Source organism: Ursus americanus, chromosome 32 (genome assembly GCF_024610735.1).
Source record: "Ursus americanus isolate L20-20 chromosome 32, mUrsAme1.1.p, whole genome shotgun sequence".
Taxonomy (NCBI): Eukaryota; Metazoa; Chordata; class Mammalia; order Carnivora; family Ursidae; genus Ursus; species Ursus americanus.
Genome location: NC_142158.1, coordinates 205,861 through 222,305, shown reverse-complemented (window position 1 = coordinate 222,305; position 16,445 = coordinate 205,861). Strand labels below are relative to the sequence as shown.

The following is a 16,445-nucleotide window of genomic DNA, read 5'->3' as shown; positions in this document are numbered from 1 at the left end:
GAGAAGGGCTGAAACTCACATGGGAGGAAGCGTGAAACGGACGACGTCGGTGTCCGGCTTTGGTACCTAGGCTGCTTCGCTTTTTCCCTAATGTGCCGTGAGTGTTCAAAAGACTGTGTGTTTGGGGCGCCTGGTGGCTCCGTCGGGGACGCGTCTGCCTTTGGCTCAGGTCATGATCCCGGGACCCTGGGATCGAGTCCCGCGTCGGGCTACCTGCTCAGCGGGCAGTCTGCTTCTCCCTCTCCCTCCGCTCCCCTTGCTTGTTCTCTCTCTCTCTCTCCCTCTCTCTTTCACAAATAAATAAAATCTTTTTTTAAAAAAGACTGTGTTTACTGTTAAGTTCGGGGTTCTTTGTCTAATCATTAGATGACTTTCGTTACTCAAATATGCTGTATCTTTATTGGAAGAACCTTATTTTGTTCAGATAGTCTAGACCCTTGTAACTTTCTTTGTCTTCGAGTACCAGTGACTGAAAGGAGGGTCTTTTAAAATCCGCTGCTCTCTGACCATGAATTCTTAGCTGTGTTAGAGCTGAGAACTGTCACAGTTTCCAGATAAATCGTTGCTTTTGCCAGAATGTACAGTCCCTGTGTCTCCCCCTAACAGAACTTCCCACATTGAAGTACACTTTCTCCGGTATTGGTCACAGCGACCTTCCCCGCACTATCACTGCCCGTATGCTATTTGTAATCTCTCAGGGTCATTGTTCTGTGAGTTATTTCGTAAACAGCATAGCTGGACTTTCTGTTTCCAGTTAGAAGCTGGTCTTTTGGCAAATAGGGGTTATTGTTTTTTACATTTATTGGGGTTATTGATAAATCAATAAATTTCAATGATATTATTTTATGATTTCTATTTATCATCCTCTTCTGTGCTTTTTGTTCTTATCTTTGTTGGGTTGATTCGTTTTTCTTTATTCCGTTGTTTCTGCTCTGCTGGTTGGAAGTTACACATCTCTTCTCCCCGTGAAGTCTCACGTGCACACCTGAACGGACAAGAGACACGGTGTCTCAGTGCCCTCTGTCCTCCCAGACAGTGCCGGACCTTGGAGCGCGCGAACACGTCCTCGTGTCGAGATCCCATTACTCCTCATTTCCTCGCACACCTGTGTCGTTTCCCATCTCCCGCTGTCATCACGAGGCCGTGAAGGACACCGGTGCCCCCCTCCGTGAGAGCGTGTGCAGGTGTCCCCCAGATAGACGCGTCCGTGAAATTCGGGCCACAGCATGGCACGTTCCAGCTTTACCGGGCAAGGCCGAGCTGCTTCCCTCTGAGCTGGTGACTTTGTCACCACCCTTCTGTTGGCTCCAGCAGCCCCGTGAGCTCCGGTCCGGCCGGCGGCCAGGTCAGGACCTCACGAGGTTGCCGAGGACGGTGGCTGTGGGATTGCAGGCTGGGTGGCACCTGCTCGAGGCCCGTGTGTTCTTTGAGGTTTTCTTTTTTCCTGGTCTGCAGTTCGTGGGTGGTCTGGATTCCAGTCTTCATCACTGACACATATCGTCGGTACGTTTGCCCAGTTTGTGACCTCTCTTCACTCTCGTTCCACGTCCTAATAATCAGAAGTTCTTACCTTTACTGCTGGGAATGTACGGGTCTGTACCTGTGTGGAGACTTATTTACTCGTTTGTTGATCGATTGGTCTTACTCAGGAAACCCTCCCTGAGCCCCGCGGTCGTGGGGATATCCCCGTATCACCTGCTCACAGTTCTGCAGTGTTTCCCTCACGTTTTCACGTTTAACTTACCTGAAAGCCGTCGTGTGCCCCCTTGGTTTCCATGTGCCTGCCGCCCGGCCCTGTTGTTGGTCCGCAGACGCTTGCCCACGTGTTTGCCCGTTAGGAGTCGCCGCACAACAGTTATCAGCGGCGGCCCGGAGCCTTGCCCACGCCAGGCCCCGCGCCTGCATCTCCACCCGTCGTGAGATAGTGGAACCCACGTCCGTCGGTCTCTGCCCCGGGGCCTGGCACAGAGCCCCTAAGCCCCTGTAACGTCCTAGGTGACAGCGGGACCACGGCATCTCCTGTTCAGCGTGGGGACTCCGGACGGGCTCCTGCACGGGGTTGGGAATTCTCCCCCACCCCTACTGTCCGGAAGGGGGAAAGAGGCTGGGAGTGGGTTAAGGATTCCTCGTGCCGCGTGACGGAGCCCGCATCAAACCCCAGTCCTACGGAGCTGAGCACAGCACGCCCGCAGCGTGACCCCCGCTCCATGGGGACGGAAGCTCCCGGGCCCTGCGTACGTCCCCGTGTGTCTCGTCATCTGCATCCTTCATCTTCCTAAATAAACTCGTGAAACTAGTCGGTGTTTCTCTGTGTGCTGTGAGCGTTCCTCACAGGTGACTCAAACCCAAGGAGCCCCTGGGATGGTATGTCGCTGACCAGCCAGCAGCACAGTGATAATGAGGGCCGGCGACGGGCGTCTGGCGTGAGGGGCAGTCTTGTGGCACGGAGCCCTTCACCTGGGGGATCCGACGCTGTCTGCGGGTCGCGAGCGTCAGGATGGAGCGGAACCGCAGAGCATCCCCTGGCATCGCAGAGAACAGCTGCGTGCGGGGAAGTTCGGCCTGGTGACCGGAACCCGGGTGCTGCCTGCAAACGGGGCAGGGGACTCAGAGGGGACACACAGCGGGAAGAGCCTGTGTTTCCCCGCAGAGAAGGGACGTCCGGGCTTCTTCCACCGGTGTTGTCTCGCTCACTCCTTACAACAGTCCCAAAGTAGGTACTTGTTCTCGGGTCTCAGAGCAGCGGACTAGACGTTTAGGGAGATGAAGTAACCCTCCCGAGGCGCACGCACGTAAAACACGGGGCTCCCTGTTCAGGAGCCCGTGGTTTCCCCTGAGCACAAAGGTCCGAGGTCATCGCTTTGCCTGGGGCCCCGGGAGAGGGTGCATGAACTCGGTCCCCAGCCCTGTGGGAAACAAGGTGATGGTTAGCGGGCAGAAGCCCACTGTTCGGGCCGTGAATGGACGGCTCTGTGAGGACAGGCGTGAAAACACAAGGTCTCAAAGGTGGGAGGGATCCTCTCTGTTCTTGGGCTCTGGGCAGAGGGGAGGATTTCCCAAGGTCGAGTCAGGCGCGGACCAGGAGCCCTTGTTCCCCAGGGCGGTCACGCCGACTTCTCGCACACTCACCGTTCCTTCCGCGTGGCTCTCGGGGCCCCACCCAGCCCGTCTCCGGAGCCCTCGACAAAGAGACGTCTGTGAGCCCACGATACTGGTGGCAATGGCCTCATTGTCATCGTGAAGATAATTAGGTCTGTGTCCTCTTTCGGAAGGGGTGGGAAGGAGAGAATATACAAAGATAATATTCACTGCTGATAGCGACCCGGGCGCAAACCAAAGGTAGTCCACACAGAGCTTCTCAGTTTAATTTTTTTGGCTCTTCTGTGGATTTGAATACATTTTTTAACTCCCCGTTCCGGACCCTCCATCCGGCAATGAAGCCGCAGGGCTCTTTGAATTCAGGACACACCCAGCCCTGGAGATGCAGGGAAGCCTCCGTGACCAGAAGCCGGCCCGCCGCCAGGGCTTCCCTCACCGTGGTGCTCGGTGTGAGCTCTCGGTCCCTGAGTGTCGTCTTGGGCTTGGCCCAGGTCTCTCACTTTGACCACAGACTTTCCAATTACACGTGGGAGAGGGAATGGATAAGCAGAGGTTACCCGGCTCCAAAACAGGTCTTGGTGTTTGGTTTTCCTGGCAGATGAATGGATAATGAAGACGTGGGCGTATAAACACACACACGGGATATTCCTCAGCCATCGAAAAGGGTGAAATCCTGCCGTTCGCAGCAACGTGGATGGAACTGGAGGGGATTATGCTGAGATTAGTCAGAGAAAGACAATTATGATCTCACTGATATGTGAAATCTGAGAAACGAAACAGAGGATCATAGGGGAAGGGAGGGAAAAATAAAGTAAGACAAAACCAGAGGGAGATTAACCATGAGAGGCTCTTCATCATAGGAAACAAACATGGTTCCTGGAGGGAAGGGGGTGGGGGATGGGGTAACTGGGAGATGGGCACTAAGGAGGGCACATGTTGTGATGAGCACTGGGTGTTAACACGTAACTGATGAATCACTGAACTGCCTCTGAAACCAGGAATACACTATATGTTAATTATTTGAATTTAAATAAAAAATAAAACTTTAAAAAGTTATAAATAGGTCCTCTCTGGTGCACATTTAAAGGGTTCACACCCGTTTGATTCCCGCTCTGCAGCCCAGTCCCTGAGCCTCCTGTGAGGGCCTCATTGTAAGCGTTTGCCCAAGTCCATGACCACGGCCAAGCCCCAGCGTTAACTGCCGAGTAAAGGCCTAAGTCTAGCAAGCCCATCACATGTTGATACTGTGATTTATAGGCCATATGCATGTATTTCTGATATATTTTTGGTCTTTGTCCAAAGTTCCTGGCTCATGGCTCCTAAAACCTTGGACTTTCCCAGACCATCTTTTGTTACAATATTCAGTCTCTTGTCCTCAGTTTCTGAAATCTCTTCAGAGCGGTGATGGTGAAATGGGTGTCCTGTTACTGATAACAGGCCCCTTTCCTCCACAACTGGGTTTGTGTTAACGCAGTGACGTTTGGAAAGCACCTAAGGATAGGGATGGTTACCAGCGGTTCCAACTGTGATTAGAGGGCTGAGACTTTCTGTCCCCCCCCTGATTTCTGGGGAAGGGAAGGGGCTTGAAGTTGAATCAGTCACCGATGGCCAATGATTCAATCACTTATGCCCACGTAATGAAGAGGGGCCAGGGAACGCCCAGCCGGGGAGCCAGAATGCTTCCACATGCCACCATACTGGTCCTCAGGCTTCCCTTCGTTCAACACCTCCCTTACGTGTCCCTTCATCGGGCTGTTGATTCGGATCCTCTAATATCCTTTGCAACAAGTCAGTCATCTAGTGAGTAAACGGGTTTCCTGAGTTCTGTGAGTCAGTGCAGAAACTCAGTGGAACCCAAGGAAAGGGTCCTGGGAACTTCTGATTTAGAGCCAGTGGGTCAGGCATCTGAAGTGGAGGGCAGTCTGGCGGGCCTGAGCCCTTACCCTGGGAGACCGGATGCTGTCCCTGGGTAGATGGTGTCAGAATTGAGTTGGATCTGGTGGACACCCAGCTGGTGTCGAGATAATTGGTGTCCGTGTCAGGAAAACCCAGCTACCCCGTGCTGGGATTGGGTTCCAGAATCATACTACACACATTAATCCATTTAAGTCGTATAGTCCAACAGAACAAGCATTTTGATGTCTTCTTCACATGAGACTAAGATTCAGAGAAATTGAGGAACTTGCCTCCGGCAGGGCTGGGGTTTGAACTCCTAATAACCGCGCCGAGGGACTGAGAACTGTGGCAGGTAGTGTCGGCCACAACGATTGGCCCTGGGGTGGTCCTCAAGGGTCACCAGACACACACGGGCTAGGGACTTGCAACCTCGCACAGAAGTCAGTACCAAACCAATCAAAAGCCTTTGTCAGGAATTTGGGCTTGAAGGCCCACAGTAGGGTGTGCGGGTGAAAGCAGTGATGTGGACCCTGCTTCGACTGGGGTCTGGTTGCAGCCCTCGCGTCACCCTAGGGCTTTCAGAACATCTCAAGTCCCTCCCTGTGGCTTCTTAGTCAGAACTTGCATCGGGACAAAACGCTCAGACGGTGTGTAAATGTGGGGTTTGCAAAGCACTGAGGGGACGTGGTTCAGCTAAGAGGTCCTGGGCGGGTTACAGAATCTGCACGTGGTTATGGAACACTTCGGCAGTGAGCCACACGGTCACCACGCAGAGTTGTCAGGAAGGCAGTGATGCTCTAACAGGCTCTGACGTGGGGTGACCACTGCCAAGGTCACACAGAGGAAAATCACAATGATTATCTTGAAGCATGAAGAAGGGCATTTGATAAAGCTTAAAATTTAGGTATTATTTGAAAAACTCTAAGAAAACTAGGAATAGAAAAGCGCTAACTTGACGTCTCTCTACCAAGAAATTCACAAGAGTCATCATGCCTGACTGAGACCCTTAGTGAGCGTCTTCCCGTGTTAGCAAGGGACTAAGGATGCCCGTGTCCACACGGTGCAGCAGCATGCTGGAGGTCCGGGCCCCCACAGGAGGATGCAAATGGCGACGAGACGTATAGATTAGAAGGAAAGAGTCAAAACTGTTATTTTCAGATAATAAAAGAATAACAATTTTCTACATAGGTAACCCTATTGATTAACCAACCATTAGAATTAGGGATGTGGCAAAATTCCTGAAAACAAGAATAGCAAAATCAGTACTGTTCCTCCATATCCACAATAACCAATACAAATTATAATTTTTTAAAAGGAATGTTTCATAATAGTAATACAAGCCTTATAACTATCGTAGCCCCCCCCCAATGTGCACATTTTATGAGGAGCAGGTTTTGTTTTTTTCTTATAAAGTATTTCAGATCTGCGGAAAAGTGTTCTGAGTAAGCCACTGTCCAGCTCCCTCAAACCCTCGTCTTTCGAGGAAGACGAGTCACCTTTCCTCCCTGCGCTCCTGACCAGAAGGACCCACTCGATTCATTCGTTCCAACTGCTGTATAGTGAGGGCCGTGTATGAATATACTGGTTTGCTCTCCGTTCCGTGGTGTAAACTCTGCCGTGCCCAAGTGCTGAGCGCTGTGTGAACATTTGTCTGGAGGCAAAATGACCTGGTCAGAGGACGGACACGTCACTACATGTTGCCAAAGTCTTCTCTGCAGAAAACCTCAAAATCCCATTAAAGGCATAAAAGGAGATCTAAACCGCCAGACAGAGAACACGTTTATCTCTGGGATGATGATGCCCATTTGCTCCAAACTAATTTCCTTCAGTCCTCAAATTCAATAAAATTACAATCCATGCCACTGTAACTCCACTTAAAAGAGCACCAGGATTTTTTAAAAAGAACCTGACAAATTGATTCTAAATGTATATGGAAGCATAAATGTCTACAGATAAGTAAGATACATTTGAAACGGAAGGCAAGGCGGGGAGAGCAGTCTGGTCGGAGTCTACGTTGCACCACCAGGTCAGGACATGAAAACAGCACATCCCGGTTCCGGGGGACCAAAAGGTGGAGACGGTGCAGTCGAAAGCCTGGAAACAGCTCCCGCATTCCCGCAAATTGGTGCGCTGGACGCGGCTCTACCAGCCAGTAGGACTAAGCAGATGGGGTTGAAGAACTGGTTTATTATACGGAGAAAAACAAAGCTGGGTGTCTTCTTCACTCCAGATAAACTGAAGATATTAGTGTGAACAGGAAATTTGTAGAATTAGTGGCAACATATATAAACACACAATCTTGTGGTGAAAGGGATCTTAAAAACATAAACCACAAAGTGGAAAGTTTATCAAATTTATCAAAATTGGGGATTTCTTTTTTTAATTAATTCATTTATTTGACATAGAGAAAGCACAAGCAGGGGGAGCAGCAGAGGGAGAAGCAGACTCCCCGCTGAGCAGGGAGCCCCATGCGGGGCTGATGCCAGGACCCTGAGATCAGGACCTGAGCTGAAGGCAGACGCTGAACTGACCGAGCCACCCAGGCGCCCCAAGATTCAGGATTTCTGTCTAACGAATAAGGCCACTATCAAAGTTAGTAATTGAGTGATATTTTTAAGCCTAAAATGAGCGAGAGATTAATAGCTAGAATATGTAAGAAATTCCTGGAAGTCGATGAAAGAAAGACGGGAACCTGAAAGATGGGGAAAGACGGAGAAAATTTGAGAAGAGATGCACAGCCTCACTGGTGGAAAAAGACAAATTTTTAGAAACAAGGTATCACTTGGGGCGCCTGGGGGCTCAGTCGGTTGAGCGGCCAGCTCTTGGTTTCGGCTCAGGTCGTGATCTCAGGGTCCTGAGATTGAGCCAGCGTCGGGCTCCGTGCTCAGCAGGGACTCTCTCTCCTCCCTCTGCCCCTCGCACTCACTCTTTCTCAAATAAATAAATGAATCTTTTAAAAACGAGATAACACGTTACAGTCATCAGATTGGCAGAAAGGAGCAAGTCTCGACAGCAGCCACTGTGGGCATGGGGGTCGGGCAGCAGGAAGCTCTGTGCCCTTCTGGTGGACGTTCACAAGAGCACAGCCATCTTGGGAGAAATTTGGTGGTACTTAAGGAAAGGGAGTGTGCCGATGCCAGCCACCCCTCCTGGGGGTGAATCTTAGGTTCCTGAGGGAAAGTAGGAGGCCGTTCATCATCGGTTTGGCTCATTGTCATAGGCAGGAGGAGGTAACCTACATGCTCTGTGCCCAAAGAAAGTGTGACAGAGCGTGCCTGACATGTGCTATGGAACACCGACCAGCAGTTAGAAGCCATCGACGAGATGTATGCAAGCAACATGACTACATCCTAAGACCGTCGTACTAGGTCAAAAAAGGGAAGAAACAGAGCTAGTCCTGTACTAGGCATATGTTCAGGGATCCCTCTGTATCCGAGGACATGTGAAAACATTAGAGTAGTGTCCATGGGGTGAGGAGAATGGGAAAGAGAACCGACAGACAGGAGGAAGTGTAAAGAGGTCGAGAGGACCTCGCCTGGGCTGCTGCTGACTGTGCACCAGGAACCGTGGAGTTTGACTGAGATGACTCCCTGCCCTGCCAGTCCGAGGGCAAGGCGGGAATGGGAAGGAGTGGGGAAATAAAGGGCACAAGTAAAGCCCGCAAGCCTGCGCGCAGACAGGGACACCGCCCTGCACGCAGAGCAGAGCGACTGGACCAGAGACAGTGCCGGGGCTCGCCGCCTGCTGTAATCACAGTTCTTGGGCCTTGGACCCATTCCTCCCACAGACCCCAGCTGGGTCCTCACGACCACACCTCTGGTTCTCCGCGGCACCTCAGGTGCGCGACAGCCCCTCTCAGAAGCCAGCGGACTGGCATGTCTTTCTGCCTCCCGCCCCGAAGCGGACAGAGCTCAGCGCTCTCACACTCCGGGAGACCGGCAATGCTCACAGCAGCACTGAGCCCACGGTGTACTGGGCTGAGGCTTGTGCAGGAGATAAAGGCTGGTCTACATCACAAACACTGCAACACAAATATGTTCAGACTGCCGGGGGTCACCAAATGGATCGCTTCCGTCCAGGCAGCTCCCAGTCCTCCCATTCGGGTGTTGGCACTCCTAACCCTCCTTCTTAAACTTTTAAATCCCGTTCTCCTTCTTATGCAGGGCAAATTAGTTTTGGCCCAGAGCCTCTGTCTGTGCCTGTCCACACCCCTAAATTACCTGGGCCACTCACCCTAAATTTAGTCACACTTGGAAATACAGTGTAAGCGGCTCATTTGTTTTTTCAATTTCATACTCACCCAAAACAACGACAACGACAACAACAACGACACGCCTTCCTTGCCCAAAACACGAGCTCAGTGCATAGAAGTGAAACAAAGCCCCATCGTCCAATAATAATAATGGTAATAATAGTAAGCACCTGAGAGGTTACTTAGCCCCGAACACGAACGTCATTTTAGGGAGCAGCGCGGTCTGGCCCACTGCCATCAGGCACGTTCTGGGTAAGAGAAGGGACAGGGTGGTGTCGTGGCCCCGGAGCTGCCGCTGACTTTCCGCGCGCATTAGACACAGGACATGCAGAAGTCTGGCTAGTTCCTGCACTTTATTACACATCCTCTGCAAGAAAGAAACATGGCCTAAATGTCAGAAGGAGGGGGCCTGGGTCCACCCCGGGCTGGAGGAAGAGACCCTGTGGAGATGGAAGCATCTCCAAGCGTGCGTCACAACACAGTCAACTGGATTAATGACTGCAAGCCCCCACGAAGTTCTGCTCTTCCCCGTGATGATTATTTCCGGAGCTCTAGCAGTTTTTGTCGTAGTGGTGTTTTGTTCTGGTTTTCAAAAGCGCGCGGGCTCGTGCCCGCGTGCGGGAGCAGCCCCTGGGTCTCCAGCGGCCAGCTCGGCCGCTCTCCGCCGCAGCGCCGCTTGGACGCCCCCAGCCCCCGCTCAGTCAAGCAGGAACCTGTTTCCCAGACCGCGAAGCAGGGGGGTCTGCCCGGAAGCAGGCGGCGAAGGCGGGGTCCCGCTCCGCGGCGGGGCGGAGTCCGGCAGGTGCGCGCCCGGAGCCGCAGGTGAGACGCCCTCCAGGTCCGGACGCCGGGGTCTGAGCTCGGGTCCCGCCCCCTCGCTGCCCGCCTCCTCGCCCGCCACGCCCACCGCCTCCCCGCGGGCTCCCGACCGGGGATGGCGCCCCGAAGGGCAGCCGGGGCAGCCCCGCGCCGCCGGGACCCCCTGGGAGCGCAGGGGGCTGTGCGGCAGGTCCTGCTTGTCCCGGGTGAGCTTCGCCGGCTTCCAGTCGTCCGGGAGGCCCGGGCTCCAGCGGGCGGTCCCAGGGTCCAGCGACACGGCCCCTGCGGGAGGAGGGCGGGACATGGAGCGATGCGCCCTAGAGCGCACGCGGTGCGCGGCAGGCGGCACAGCCTGCGGGCGCCGGCTTCCCCTCTGCCCCTGCGCGGAGCACGGCCTTCCGCCGGCGGCAAGCACTGCTCGCTGGGAGGGTTTGCTTCTCAGAGCGCAGCCCAGACCGGCGGCACCTGCTTGGCCATGGAGCCGGGGAGAAGCGCAGCCCCATCGACTGAATCGGAATCTGCATTTTAACAAGATGCCCCGGGTGTTTCTTCTGCACGTTAAGTTTGAGCCGCAGAACGAGGTCATATTTGTGGAAACAGTTTCTAAATTAAGCATCATCTTCAAAGTAAATGCTGTTTGTTTTTTAATTATACAGTATTTGTTCAAGTTAACGGAGTCTGGGGCAATGCTGGTCAGAACACACACACCCAACCAAGACCTTCCTGAATATCTTTGAGGCCATGTACCCATACAAGCCACAAGCGTTAACAGCACTAGGCTCTTTACACGTATTCATCCCTTTATCTGGTGGCTGCTCATGGGGTCCGGACGGTTGCCCGTGTCCCATAACCAGCAAGAGCAAGAACAGGGGACCGGGTCATCAGGCCCCACACTTCACGTATCTCGTTGCTCTGTTTGCTGCCTTGGATTGAGTGGATGGAGGAGAGAACGGACCCCAAACCCCCAGCTGTTTACCTGAGTCTGTGTCCAGGTAATGTGCCAGGTTTTCTGAGGGAAACAGAAACAGAAAGACGTGTGACTTGTTCTTTCTTACAGGCATTCCCGAGGGCAGTCCTGGGAGCCACGTGAGCACAGGGGTGGGGGAGGGCTGTGTGCTCTATGCCTTCTGCTGTGGTCTACTGGGACCCAGGCAGCCCTCACGTGCCTGGACGCTCGGGCCAGTGCGGGTCCCTGGGAGAGAAGATGCTCTCGGGACCGTCCGGCTGAGCAAAGCAAGACCACCAGGGGAAGGCGTAAGGGAGGAAGACACCTTGAGCCAGGCTTGGCAGGCAGGGGGAAGATGGGGCCGGGTGGAAGACACTCCGCCAGTGGGGGTGGGGAAAGCTGCCGCCCCTCCCCTGTACCTGAGAAGGTCCTCAGCATCTCTGGGAGGGGGAGTATTTTCCTGTGGAGATCCCGGATCTTCTTGACAAGGTCGGGAGAAATGGCCTCCGGAGTCACAAAAGTCTTTGTCTCATACCTACAGACAACCAGTCCCTTAAGGATTCGAGGCACGTCCTTGGAGAGAATGTTTGGGGTCTGTGGAGACTGCAAGGGGCACAGGTCATTACCCTGTTTGCCTCTAGAGGCCACTACAGTGTCGCTTGAAAAACGACCTGAAGCTCCTCTAATTTGGGTGCTGTTCTCTACTGGGGAGAGGGGATTGGGGGGGGGGGGAGGAGCGAAACACGCATCTGCTCCGTCCCTGCCTGTCCCCACGCGTGACCGCGAGCAGGCTCGGCTTCCGCATCCGACCAGAAGACCCACAGAGCCCTTTAGTGCCCCGCGCCGAACACACTTTGAAAGTCTGGGAGACACTTGCTGAGTCCCGGACCCCGGGGCCAGGTCCCTGTGGCTGCATGACAAGTGCTCCTCGCAGAGCACGGAGAAGGGCAGCTGCTCCCAGCAGAGGACGGGACGAGGCCGGCAGTCACCCTGCCGTAGAGACTGAGGGCCACGGGGCAGCTGAACGGGGAGAAGGACAGGCTGGGCTCCCCCGCGCCGTGCCTCCCGCAGTTGACAGAAGGGACCTCCCCTCGGACTTACAGTTTATGTGCTGTTCAATACTGACTCGAGTACCAATAATTTGGGGAATTAAATAGATGTTCCTGCATCAGCCTAAAAATACGAGTATGGCTTATAACTTCGCCTCCAGGGAAAACGATCCCTCGTAGGAAACAAGCAGTTTAAAAACGGGCTCTTAGAGCAAAAGTGAATTTGCATTTCCGTGGGGGGCAGGGTAGACACACACGCCCTGTGCCCAGGGGGCCGAGGTGAGAAGAACAAAGTGTAGCCGGGGAGGAGGCCCTACCTGCTCGGGCTGGCTCTGACATCCTACAAAAGAGAAGGAACACGCACTCAGCGTCCGCGAGCCCGTCCCACCGAGACGCCCGCGGCACAGCCTGTCCTCCTTAGCATCTGGCCCCAAGCTCTGTCCTCCAGAGCGTTGTACCTGCGTTACGTACGCATCACACCTCCTGGCTAACCTGGGACTCTGCTCAGGTCATCTGAGCGGGCTTCGTGGTCTCAGCCGTGTCTCAGACTGTTCTGCCTCCAGGGCTTGAGAGAGGGTGGAGAACAGGCTCCGGGCTTGGCTTACCCGCCGGACCGGGGTGAAACGGGGTAACGTGACGATAACCACAGCAGACACCGTTTACTGAGTTCTCGGTGTGAGCCGGGGACCGTGCAAAGCACTCTGCGTGGATTGTGTCTTACAACCTTCGCACGAGCTCTGTGAGGGAGGTACTATTCCTATCCCCGCGTTGAGGGGCTCACGAGGCTCGCCGCGGTCACGCAGCTGGGAGAGCCTGCCCTCAAACCCACGGCCCTGCAACCGCAGAGCCCTTGACACAACCACAGTGACTGCGCAAGTCGCCCAGCCTTCCTGGGTCTGCACGTCTGTCTGTAGGCTCCCCGGAACCGACAGCCCCTCCCCGCATAAACAGGTCTGCCTGTCCATCCTGCTGGCCCCGGGACCCCCAGCCCGCCGCCGGGGCCCCTTCCTGTGCGGCCCCTCTCCAAGTCCTCGAGGCGGTGGAGACGGACCCACCTGCAACAGGGCACTCACGGGCCGCTGGAGCTGCTCCCCCAGCGCCTGGACCTGGGCTCCCAGCCCGGCGATCTCCTCGGACAGCCTGGAGGTGTATGCCTCTCCCTCCAGGCGGATCTGCCGCTCCAGCTCCCTCAGCCTGGCCTGCAGGAGACACTGGTGGTCCGCCAGCTCCTGCCGCAGCCTCCCGAACGCCTCGTCCACCTGCTGCTTCTTGCCGTGCATGTGAGTCTGCACAGGGAGAGGAGACAGATGCGGCCAAAGATCAAGAGGCCGTCTCCAGGAGCCTCGTCTGTGTCCTCCCGGCTGACTGGGCAGCTCAGAAACAGAGGCAGCTGCATGCCCGCCCACGGTGCTCAGGCCAGCCCCACGGTCGGGGGTGGGGGGGACGCACACACTGGACGCACACCTTCTGCCCCACCCTTCCTGTCTGCAGGCAATGCTTTCAGGCACACAGGCTGGGGTGGGAAGGGAGGCTCGGGGTCAAGACACCCGGCTTCTAGGGGCATCTGCTGGCTCAGTCGCTCAAGCGTCTGACTCTGGATCTCAGCTCAGGTCATGATCTTAGGCTTGTGAGATCGAGCCCCGCATCGGGCTCTGAGCTCAGCGGGAGTCTGTTTGAGGTTCTCTCCCTCTGCCCTTCCCTGCTCTCTCTCTGTCAAATAGATTAATGTTAAGAGAGAGAGCGAGAGAGAGACCCGGGCTGTAGCCACGTCATCATGAACGTGGGCTTGGCTCTCTGTGGACCCTCCCGTTCCTGTTCCCTGCTCTGTAAAATGGCTGAGAACATGGGTCTCGGGCTGGATGCCAGAATGTCCAGCTGTGAAGTTCTGGGGTTCCACAGCCTTGACCCCAAATGCCCCTTGCACAGAGGGAAGCGAATGAGAACAGTACAGAAGGACCGGCAGCACGCTTCCCCAGAGTCTGCTCAGAAAACCCCCAGACAGAAGGTGCCAGAAGCACTTTACCAGAAGTTCTTGGAGCTTCTCGTCTTCCCGCCTCCGTGTGCACTCCATCTGTTTTTTCTCCAAGCTCCGAGCTTCCATCTGACTCTGGAGATGGTCCTGTGGGGAGAGAATAGGCAGGAAAACGTGCTTCGTTCCGATACTAATTGTCTGCTGAGTCCCGGCTGCACCGCTGATGGTGAGAGATTCAGAGGTGAGCAGGGCCCGTCCGTGTCCCCGAGATCACCTCAAGATCACCACTGGCCTTGTCACTGGTGGCCAAAGTACAAAAAGAGAAGGTGGAGTCACGGAGTGCGAGCAGCCGGTCAGAACACAGGGGGTCCAGGGGAGTTTCACACAGAAAGCACTCACGGTGGGTCTAGAGAGGGGGTGGCGAGTACCGCATGCCCCTGACCTGTCCACTTAGAACTTACTAAATGGTTTAAATAGAAAGTGCGGGGAGAGCAGAGCAGTCTCAGAGGAAGGAGCTACACGAGGGAGAGTCAGAAGCAGGAAAGAGCAGAGACGTCCAGGAGACAGCAGGTGGACACAGGCCAGTCCGCCAGACACGCGGGGCCTGGGTGAGGTGGGCAGGCGGGATCCCGGTGCTCACTGCGGGGGGCATCGGTGCCCCGCTGACGACGCCAAGCTTTCCTGGTGCTGGGGACCCACAGGAGGGCTCGGCACAGGGGAGCAACATGGTCTGCTGCGTCTTTTGGCGGACTGGAGGGTGATGGAGAGGGCAAGAATGGAGACAGGGAGTGCGTTCCAGGCCGTGCAAGGTCTGGGTGAGAGCCTGCGTTGGGAAGTGGTTGTGGGAATAAGGCCGAGTTCAAGATTCGATAGGTGCTTCTGAGAAAATCACTTCCAGACCCAGACACCGGATGGTGAGAGCGAACTGAGGGCAGCCCGGGGTGGGGTGCAGGGGGGACACAGTGGGACACGTGGGGCCTCCCCTTCTCCCAAGGAAGAGTGGCACCTGCCGGCTGCCCTTGTTTGCCCCTCGCATCCCTCTGAGCCCAGCAGTCTGGGCCTCAGTAAATCCCACACCCAGGGTGGGTCCTGGGAGACCAAGTCCACAGTGGGCGGAAGACCCTCCCATGCACAGGGCTCATGGCTGCAACTCTCTGTGCCCTGGCCCCGTGGGCCCCCCAGACTGAACGGCCACACGTCCATGTGGAACCACCATCCTTCATCCAGATCCCTACCCATTCCCTTCACTGTGGTTGACAGGACACCGTCCCAGCCCATACTGGCCCCAGGAAAAGCCGTCTGTCTTACCCGGTAGGGCTGAGCAGCCCCGTCGAGAACGCCTACCGCGTGGGTACGGTGGGAGGGGCCCTCCCGACAGGCCACACAGAGGAACTCAGCGTCAGTTTCGCAGAAGAAGTAAACCTTCTCACCATGCTCTTCACAGCATGTTTCCCCCAGAGGGCCCAGGGGCACGGGGACCACGAGAGGCTTCGTGGGCTCCTTCTCCTTGCAGAGCACACATAGCAGGACCTGGCAGGAGGGCTGGGCCCCCATCTGGGATGGCGGGAGGAGGCGTGACCGGGAGAAGGTGTGTCCACAGGTGCCGGTCACTACATCCTTCAGGGGTCCCGTGCAGCCAGGACAGGGGGTCTCCTCCTGGGACGGCATGGAGGGCATCCTGGTGCCATCCCCGGCCTATCCACAAAGTCCTCTGCTTCAGGCCACACAAATCCCCTGTCCCTGAAATTAGTCACTTCTGTGTGAGTCATGGAGGGAACACAATAGGAGGCTCAGAGAAGAAACAGGAGGGTTCCGCCTGGGAAGCCATCAGGTGCCACCTGGCCACCACCCATCAGCTGAGTGGGTTCAAACTCCGGGGCACCTCGAATGACCCAGCATTTCCCAGCAAGGGCCTGGTCAGCCCATTCTCCACTCCTTCTGTCCCCTTCTGTCCCTGGGGTGGGGAGCCCAGCATCCATGAGCTCACAGGGAGGTGGGTTTCCGGGAACCACCCTTGACGGCTGTGGCCATGGAGGCGGCACTGCTTCCGGCCGGAGCAGCTGGGAGCTGTCCGCTTCTGGCTCTGGGGTGTGCTCCGGGCGTCAAAGTCCAGACCGCACGGGAGGCGCTGTCCCGGCCCCTCCTCCGCCTCCTTCCCTCGCTCACCTCGGCCGCCCAGGCTGGCCTCCTCAACTCCGCTGCCACCAGCCCCGGAGCCAGGGCCCCCAGACAGGGTCGACCTCAGTTTCTAACTTCAGGCGGGAGAAGGCAAGAAACTGTAATACAAACGATTTATGTCCCTGAAATTTGGAAACCTGAGCCAAGACATGACGGCCGTAATAAGCACCATTTCCTGTAATTGCACCCAACCTGGTAACAGCCTTCGGGAACAGGTATGACCACCTTCATTTT

General features: G+C 55.5%; 1 protein-coding gene across 1 annotated transcript; it reads right to left on the bottom strand.

Annotated features, from left to right (window-relative positions):
• Positions 1-9,614: 9,614 nt before the first annotated feature.
• TRIM15 (tripartite motif containing 15) lies at positions 9,615-16,387 on the bottom strand. The gene is made up of 7 exons (XM_045803928.2): positions 15,342-16,387; positions 14,085-14,180; positions 13,117-13,347; positions 12,379-12,401; positions 11,432-11,547; positions 11,043-11,075; positions 9,615-10,348 (listed from the first exon to the last, which is right to left on the bottom strand). The coding sequence occupies exons 1-7, from the start codon at positions 15,708-15,710 to the stop codon at positions 9,945-9,947; spliced, it is 1,272 nt and encodes a 423-aa protein (XP_045659884.2). The 5' UTR covers positions 15,711-16,387; the 3' UTR covers positions 9,615-9,944.
• Between the last annotated feature and the right edge of the window lie 58 nt (positions 16,388-16,445).